The sequence below is a fragment of the Octopus bimaculoides genome, chromosome 9 (assembly GCF_001194135.2).
Source record: "Octopus bimaculoides isolate UCB-OBI-ISO-001 chromosome 9, ASM119413v2, whole genome shotgun sequence".
Lineage (NCBI taxonomy): Eukaryota > Metazoa > Mollusca > Cephalopoda > Octopoda > Octopodidae > Octopus > Octopus bimaculoides.
In genome coordinates, this window is record NC_068989.1 from 36,794,092 (window position 1) to 36,803,490 (window position 9,399).

Consider the following 9,399-nt stretch of genomic DNA (forward strand, 5'->3'; position numbering starts at 1 on the left):
CATGGAGCTCAAAAAGGTGCTCAAGGTGGTTGTTGGCATGATGGTTAATAATTTTGTGGGTGTTTACCAAGTCAGTTGCCAGATGTTGGAGCTTCAATGTATCTATACCCAGGGAAGCAAGGTGTTCAGAGTATGGTAGATGCCTGGTGGAAGGTATTTGCTTGGTTGCATGTCTCTGAACAGTTTCCAGGAGGTCAATGTCCTGAGCATGATAGGGGTTCCAGACTGGTGATGCAAATTCCAAGTGTGTCCACCCCATAGCCATATACAGCCTTAAATAGATAGCTGGAGAGCAGCTGACAAAGGTCTTGCTGAGTGATGCCAAGACACCTTTGGCTTTCTTGACAATTTTAGAGATGTGCTTTGTCCAGTGCAAATCACTGTTGACAGTAATGCCCAGGTCATATTCACAAGAAGACTTTTTGATATTAGTGTTGTGGAGAGAGTATGTGGACGCTGGGTTTTTCTCCCCAAAATGCCTGGTGGTATACTTGTCGACAGCCAGCTTGAGTTGTCAGTCTGTGATCCATTGTTGCATTATATTTGTACATCATTATCATCATCATCAAGACTTTAATGTCTAATTATTTATAGCTGCTTCAATGCATTATAACTGCATAAACAATTATGTAAGTAGGTATGTGAAAGCAATGTTGTGAATTGAACATTTAGATCAGCTCAAATATGTCTGGAATATATTTGATTTGTAAAAAAGCCATTTTCTCTTAAGTTTGCCATGGAGAAAATTGTAGCTTTAGGTAATAGGTGTCAAAACACCAACATTTCAAGCTGTTTGGTTATCATCAACATAGTGTGCTACAAGAGAGACAACTCTAAAATGATTCTTGAAAGTCATGGCTTTCTTATAGAAAACCAATATAATTATGGACTGACTACTTGTGACACTGGCTAGTCTCAAATAAAATATGTAGTAGGCACATGAAAGCAGTGTTGTAAATTAAATATTTAGATCAGTTCAGCTATGTTTGGGACATAACTACAATTGTTATATTATAAACTATTTTTGTTAGGGTTTGAATTCAATTTTTGTTATGAATTTCTCATACAAATCTATAAAAACTGCTTATATGATGTGTATAGCCTAGTGGTTAGGGTGTTGACTCACAGGCATAAAGTTACGGGTTCGATTCTTGGACAGGACAGCACATTATGTCATTATGAAGTAAGGTACTTCATTTTATGTTGCTCCTGTCTACTCAGCTGAAGTGACTACCAGATATAATAATTGTGACTATCAGTTCAGTTGTTTGCAGTAATTATAATTAGTGACTGAACTCTTTCTTAATTTAGACAGAAAACAAACTTCTCAATGCATCTGTTTTGATAATATGTGCAGGTATGCCAGTGTGGTTAAGAAGCTTGCTTTTCAATCACATAGTTTCAGGTTCAGTCTTACTCCGTGGCATTTTGGGCATGTGTCTTCTACTATAACCCTGAGCCAACCAATGCTTTGTGAGTGAATTTGGTCGATGGAAACTTGTGTGGAAGTCTGTTGAATATATATATATGTGTGTATGTCTAAGTGGTGTTGGTTTATGTCTCTGTAACTTTGTAGTTCAGCAAAAGAGACTGATAGAATATACCAAGCTTAAAAAATAAATACTGGGGTTAACCTGTTCAATTAAAACCCTTCAAGGCAGTACCACAGCATGGCTGCAGTCCAATGACTAAAGCAAAGTAAAAGATAGAAGGTAAACTATTGCAGATCACTGAATGCATTGTCATCATACAAAACTTTGGAATGGAGTTGGTTCCCTGTTTTATTATAAATTGATGTTGGAAACTGAAAAAGTTTGAATCAGATAATGATGATGAAAGATGATGGTGGGAGTTTGAGATTACACAATATTCATGCTTTTCTTGTGGATGAAATCAGAATGAAGTTTTCAATAGATGGGAGCTCATTTCTCTATGACATTCAAAAATATTTATGATAAATATTGATTTTCTTTTTCTTTTAATTCTTTCTCTTCAGAAGTTGATAGCATGGAACGCTCACTGGATATTAGTGAAATGAATGTTCTTGAGAGACCACTGGACATTGGAGAAATTGATGCCAAGCTGGAGCAATTGCAACAACAATTATTGAAAAGTGGTATATAATAATAACAACTTGAACAATTTAAACTCTCTTCTGAAATTTAGATCTTTTACATGTTAGTTGTATTTTAAAATTTATAATTCATGCTTGTTATTATTATTAAGGCAGTGAGCTGGCAGAATCATTAGTGCGTCAGACAAAATGCTTAGCAGCATTTCTTCCGGCACTTTATGTTCTGAGTTCAAATTCTGCAGAAGCGGACGTTACCTTTCATCCTTTTTGAATCAATAAAATAAGTACCAGTTGAGCACTGGGGTTGATGTAATCGACTAACCTCTTCTCCCTAAAATTGCTGGCCTTGTGCCAAAATTTGAAGCCATTATTTATTATTATTGGGTTTTTATGTTATACACAATAAACAGTGAAATTAAACATGAATTTTTTTTTGCAGTAATTATGAAATACATTATTATACTGTCTAAAAAGATGAGGAAATGAATGTGTGTGTGGGTATTTGTCTAACCCATGCTGGCATGGATTGGACTATTTGAAGTAGTATGTTGTGGTTGGACACCTTGTCTATTGCCAAACCATATCAGTTTGACAAAAAATAGGATTTATAATTCCACTGGTCTTCAGAAGTGCAGAGCAACCGTTTCTAATGTCATTAAGGAATGTAAGCATCATATCACCATTTTATTCAGGCAATGAGAATGAAACTCTGGAATGCCAACATTTGTGCACATGCATACACACACAGTATACAAGCATTATAAAAATATTCAAATCTATAATCCTTACTCCAACAAAGTAGATTCTGTTTTGCTTATGGCTCATTGATGAGCCTTTACCTTTCAGCATTTAAACCGACCATATCTACCCAAAATATTCTGCCTGTTTTATGTCCAAACTGGCCTGATCTGGCTTCTCACAATGTCACTCTAAAAATAAATGACATCATTGAAATCTTGAAGCTACAAGATAATGCATGATTAATTCAAAACAATATGTATAAATAAGCATTACATTAGACATTTTTATTCACTCTCAAACTTATCTTTTGAGTATTTTATTCTAAGTAGTCATAGTTTCTTTTTGAACTTGTCACCCTCTGGACTATATGAACATTATACATATAGTTATAGGTGTGGTATGGTTAAGTCTGGATAAGATTTCTTTGAAGACATAACCAATGAATCAGAAATATAATTCTAGAAACAAGGGCTGTTATTCTTGTATGCCGTTCTAGCTCTATAAGAAAACAGTCCTCTAGCATTAAAGGAAGTATTTAGTTAATTAAATTTTTTGCGTTTTTTTTTCTATATTTTCTCATTGTCTCACAGCAAGTATAATATTTATTCTGTTGATATTTTATATACATATGAAACACTGGAAAAGTTTACTTTTCATTTTTCTCTTACTTTTAACGAGTCAAGTATATGATTACATCGTGGTTGTGATCACTTTGATAGATATGATATCTGGAATATTGTGTATGAAAGATAAGGATAGTTGCATAAACAAGTGCTGATCACTTAAAGTGGGGGGAAGTTGTGGAAGAGGGAGACCCAGGAAGATATGGGGTGAAGTATTGAAGGCTGATCTCAAAATGCTGAACCTTACAAAGGAGCTGACAGAGGATCGAGATATGTAGTGCACTGCTGTACTTGACCAACTCTCAACAATAGAATTGAGATCCTAAAACCAAGGTGACACATAAAAAGGACATATTAAGTATCATTGGTTACAACTAGAATACCTTTAATCATAGGGTCTGTCCAGTCAGGATTGACTAAACAACAACAAAGTACATTTTGGGTAGTTGTTAAAATATTTAATGGCAACTATTCTTCAAGCATTATTAAACAGAAAAACAATGATTTTAATGAAAATAAATGATTTATTGTCAGTCTGTATGCATGCATAATCATAGTTCTATACAACACCTTCATCAAAGTCAATAGTAAATTATTATCACAGAATCCATTCCAGTGTAGAGAAGAAAAAACACTTTGAAATTAATTAAACAGAAACTACAAAACTACAAAATAATACAACTGTTTATATTTTTTCATAGAAGTTCTTTTTATGATGTAAACGCTCAAACTTTATTCTTCTGAAACATCAAATATGATAATTATAAACACTTTGTAGACGTTGCCAGAGCAAAAGATGGCACGAGTGTTGCAATGAGATTTCATTTTTTTTAAAATTCCTCCTTGCATATGTAAATATCTTATGGATGGATGGATGGCTGGATGGATGAATAAAGGTATAGTGATTGTATTATATGCTTATATTATGCAAATAGTTATCTATTTCAGTAGTTTCTGCTTAATGAAGATATATTAAAAAATAAAACATTAATGGTTGGTTGAAAGAGTATTTTGTGACATTGATCTTTGATTCATTTGTAGAAGACATTTAAAAAAATTGATTAAATCGAGAGGTGTTGAGTGACACAGTTCTAACCAGTGTGTACTTTTCCATGATACACTGCATGGTTCAAGACAAATGTAGTGATGCGTGAGATGAGAAAGTAAGACTTCCAGAAGATGGTCTAACACTGGCTCAGGTAAAGGTAGGAGTCGAACAACCACTTTATTAAGGTAGTCTATTGTGGCATGGGGACTCTGTAAATAGAAATAAAAATAATAAATTTTTGTTGTTGTATTCATAAATATCTGAGCAGCATCGAAGTCAGAAAATATTCTGGTATGGTCCAAGCATAAATTACACTGTGTGACACGATTTTTGTCCTTGGTTAGCAACTGTGATTTCCTATTTGCTTACCCCTAGAAAGTATGAAAAATGGCTTATATTTCCTTCAAACTTTGCTTTTGTTACATTTATTCAAACTCCAAAGAATCCCTCTCAACACATGGCTATGATGCTCCCCTACTACTCCTGCTCATGATCAGAGATGCACATATTGCCAGCCACAAAAGGACATACTCAAGTGGTTATGGTCAAGCAATTGACTAGCAAATATGTGGTATTGAGCAGAATATTTGCTATAATGACATTTCTGCTTCAGCAACTCAGCATTAAATCTGTTTGAAATGTAATGAAAAATAGGTTGGTTTCAAAACATTGATTGTCCAGGGAATGAAAGCAAAGTTTGAAGGAAATAGTAGTCATTTGCTTTATTTTCTAGATAGAAGCAAATAGGAAATAGCACTTACTGACCAAAGACAAAAATAAAAATTTTGTGACAGTGTGTATAAGTTCACATGCTCTCTCTTATGGTCACAACTATTACAAGTAGAAATTCTTTTATTCATTTAATAGCTTCAGTCGCAGGACTGCAGTCATTGTCTTTGACAGTTTTAATCAATTATATCAACTTTAGTAAAGCATATATTTTATAAATAATTATCTTATTTTTAGAGACATTAAATATGAATACACTATACACATACATATGAAAGGATTCTGTACAGTTTCCATTTACAAAATCATCAACACTTGCCCACGGAGCCACACAGACAATGATAGTAACATGTAAAGGCCAACATTAGTTGATATTACTAAATCTACAATAATGGTTAATGCCTTCGTTTTGAAGTTAAGAAACTACAAAGGGAAGTTATAAAATGAACTCTCAGTCATTGACGTATGACAAATGCTGTGTATTCCAGCCATCTGTAATCTGGATTCAAATTCAACTGATGTCAATTTTACTTTTTCGTCATTTTAGGGTTGATAAAGAGAAAAAAAACATACCAATCTGAAGTTTAATTTCTAATAAAGATGTCTGGTCATGTCATAATAATTGTAATGTAATCAATGCCAGAAAGTCAGTAGAAGAAATATACATTGAGGTTATGTCTGTTAGTAACAAAAACATGTATAAAGTGTGATGTAATGGAATTAAGACATAAGAGCTGATTTGTAGAATATCTGGAAAAGGTTGAAGAGAAATGAAATAAGCACAATGTTATTGACTTATATAAAATAAAACAAAACTGTAGCCATGAGATGAGAGACCAGCTTGATATCAAAGGTGTATGCAGGAGAGACAACTCCAGTTGTATAGATATGTAATGTGAAAAGATGATGAATGTTGAGTGAAAAAGTGCTGATATCAGATGTCTGTGACCAGATTTCAGGATGATATGACAAAAGATTTGAGAGAAAAGAAGATATGCTGTGTCATACATCCAGCCAGCCTATATTTGCACGGAAAAGAACAATGACAAACTGTTGTGCATATTAACTTTTATAGCAGTGCATGTCTGATTAACTAACCTTTTAGCATTCAGATTACTTTGTCAAACTTAATGCTTATTTATTCACATTGTTTTGCATTAATTATGCATTATCTCGTAGCTTTAATATTTCAATGATGTGATTGTATTTTTGACAACACAGGGTATGTGTGAGAGGCCAGTTCAAACATAAAACAGGTAGAATATTTGGGCTGAATATGGCCAGTTTAAATGCTAATGGGTTAATATTGGATCATATCAGTGAAAATATGTCTATAGCTATCTCTGACTATTTGTACATATCGATAAACAAGACCTAGACGAATATTCAGACATATTATGACACCTCAAATGTCTGGAATGTGCGTTTGTCAATTATATCAACTTCAAAACACAACTGGTAATTATTTTATTGACCTGGAAAGATAAAAGGTTAACCTTGGCAAGCTTTTAGGTCAACATAAAGGTATGTAATTAAACACCACAATGTAATTAGTCTGTTACTCTACTGATTTACCTAATCGATTTATTGAGAATTTATTTATTTGTATGATCAACAAGTATGCTCCTATAGTCTGGAAATAATCAAAGTATAAATAAGAATCTATAAATGTTTATACAATTTTCATAAGAAATGGTAACTGCAGCAAATGTTTTTAATATCATTGAACAAAAAGGCAATGAGCTTGCAGAATTGTTAGTGCTCAGAAAAAATGCTTTGCAGCATTTCTTTCTGAGTTTAAATACCACTGATATCAACTTTGCCTTTCATCCATTTCGGTTTGATAAAATAAAGTATCAGTCAAGTTACTAGGGTTGATGCAATTGACCAACACCAATCCCTTAAAATTGCTGGCCTTGTGCCAAAATTTGAAACATTATTTAACAAAATTTAACTTCCGTAAATGTTCTAGAATACTTAGCTTCATGAAATATGGTTTTGTATTAGAGTGAAAGAAAGCAAGAAGATAACAGGGATCCTGATTCCAAAAGGTAACAAACTGAACAAAGAAATATCGCTTGGCCTTACCTTTTCAAGAGTGCTGAGACCAAGAAATGGATCATCACTATATGTCAGTAAGGTTTTCGAATCTCTATAACGAAGAATTGGTTCCTTAAAAAAAAAAAGACAAGATTGAAAACTAAATTTTCAAAAGTACCAATATATGTTAGTTTGTATAATTTTAAAAGAATCTTCTCTACTGTGATCTAACAAATAAATTTTAAATTATTACCATATGCCTTGTAAGACTAAGTATGTGAAGAAATTAAATAACAGTAATAAAAGAATGGATTATATCATAGGACAGGTGATATCTTTGTCTTATATTCTTTAAAAAAAACTTTATGATACTAAAACCTTTTAAAACTATTATAACTATTGCAACCTACTCACAACATGCCATCTCTCTCTCATCCTTCTCCTGTCTACTGTATCACCATTACTGTTCTGATGATCCACACTGTCAGTCAGCTCCTACTCCCCACTACTTCTAACTCCTGTGTCATTAGTCATCTACCATTCACAGCATTTTGCCCTTCAGCCTTAAGTATTTTTTTACAGTGGCTGCCTATCTCCTCTCCCCTCTTCCCATCTCATACTCTCTTGCAACCCCCATCCATTCACATTCTTAGTCCCTCTCTCCCAGTCTTACTCACATTGTACTTTAGAGGTCCACCCTGACATCATCACTATTTCCATCTCTTCTCAGCTCCACCTGGTCGTTCCTACCCTCTCATCTAAAATGTGAGAAGTTATGTGGTTCCTCTACAACAAGAAACATGTTCTGCTCTGGCTCATACTTTTACCCCTTTTCTCCTAATGTAAAGCTGCCCCCTCATAGTTCAAAGTCTTGTAAGCTGTATGATGACCTCATTAGTGCTGGTGGTATGAAAACAAAAAAGCACCCAGTACATGCCATAAAGTGGTTGGTATTAGGAAGGGCATCTTGCCACGGAAACCATGTCAAAGTAAACACTAGAGCATGATGCATTCCTGGGTCCCAGCAGATTCTGTCAAACTGTCCAACCCATGCCAGCATGGAACAAGGATGTTAAATGATGTTGATGATATATGTAGATTATGTAAGATAATTATGATAGACATGTATTATTGCAAGACTTAAATGAATCTAACTAACAGATACTGAATATTTGCAGCATAGTAATAGTAAAAATGTTAAGTTTATAATCCATTCGATGTCTCTTCACAAAAACCATGAGCTTTCCCATAATTATCTATGGAAATCTAAAATAAAATTCATCATCATCATCATCGTTTAACGTCCGCTTTCCATGCTAGCATGGGTTGAACGATTTGACTGAGGACTGGTAAACCAGATGGCTACACCAGGCTCCAATCTAATTTGGCAGAGTTTCTACAGCTGGATGCCCTTCCTAACGCCAGTGGGTGTAAAATAATTACTTACATTAGCATAGAATTTTATAGAAAGAAAACAGGATATTATGAGTGTTATACCTTTGCAAAAGGCATGTAAAAAAAACAGGAGTATATATTAAAATAAGTAAGAATTTAAACAGAACAAGATCTCATGTCTTGTATAAGTAATTACTGATTACATGAAACAGTGCCCCAGTATGACTGGAATGCACAATGATTTGAACCAAGAAGAGAGTTTAAAATAAAGAATAAAACAGCTCTTCAGTTACAAGAGGATTAACCATATCAGTTTACATTATTTCATTACTGCAGCTGGGCTGTAATTACCCCATAGGCTTTACAGACAACTGAAATTGTTTGTAAGAATTCCCAAATATTTATTTAGATATATTAACGACAGTGCCTCTGCATGGCCACAACTTTAGACTGGAATACATAGAGGAATGTCTCGTATCACATAAATACTTTTTATGTTCCAGATATGCATCTAAGCCATCATAGACACCCTCATATCATCATCATCATCGTTTAACATCTGCTTTCCATGCTAACATGGGTTGGACGATTTGACTGAGGACTGGCAAACCAGATGGCTGCACCAGGCTCCAATCTGATCTGGCTGAGTCTCTACAGCTGGATGCCCTTCCTAACGCCAACCACACCAAGAGTGTAGTGGGTGCTTTTACATGTCACCAGCATGAGGGCCAGTCTGGCGGTACTATATA

At 34.2% G+C, this 9,399-nt stretch overlaps 2 protein-coding genes across 7 annotated transcripts in view; one reads left to right on the plus strand and one right to left on the minus strand.

Annotated features, from left to right (window-relative positions):
• Positions 1–2,494, plus strand: part of LOC106877348 (centrosomal protein CCDC61) — a 107,103-nt gene extending 104,609 nt beyond the window's left edge. For all 5 annotated transcript variants that reach the window (XM_052970643.1, XM_052970641.1, XM_052970639.1 and 2 more), the window contains exon 16: positions 1,997–2,494. In XM_052970643.1, coding sequence (XP_052826603.1) covers positions 1,997–2,124 — 128 coding nt within the window. In that variant the 3' untranslated portion in view covers positions 2,125–2,494. The remainder of the gene's footprint in view (positions 1–1,996) is intronic.
• A 1,448-nt stretch (positions 2,495–3,942) lies between these two features.
• The window catches only part of LOC106867990 (protein tyrosine phosphatase domain-containing protein 1), a 69,386-nt gene continuing 63,929 nt past the window's right edge, over positions 3,943–9,399 (minus strand). For both annotated transcript variants that reach the window (XM_014913077.2, XM_014913076.2), the window contains 2 exons: positions 7,304–7,387; positions 3,943–4,695 (listed from right to left, as the gene is read on the minus strand). In XM_014913077.2, coding sequence (XP_014768563.1) covers positions 4,426–4,695; positions 7,304–7,387 — 354 coding nt within the window. In that variant the 3' untranslated portion in view covers positions 3,943–4,425. The remainder of the gene's footprint in view (positions 4,696–7,303; positions 7,388–9,399) is intronic.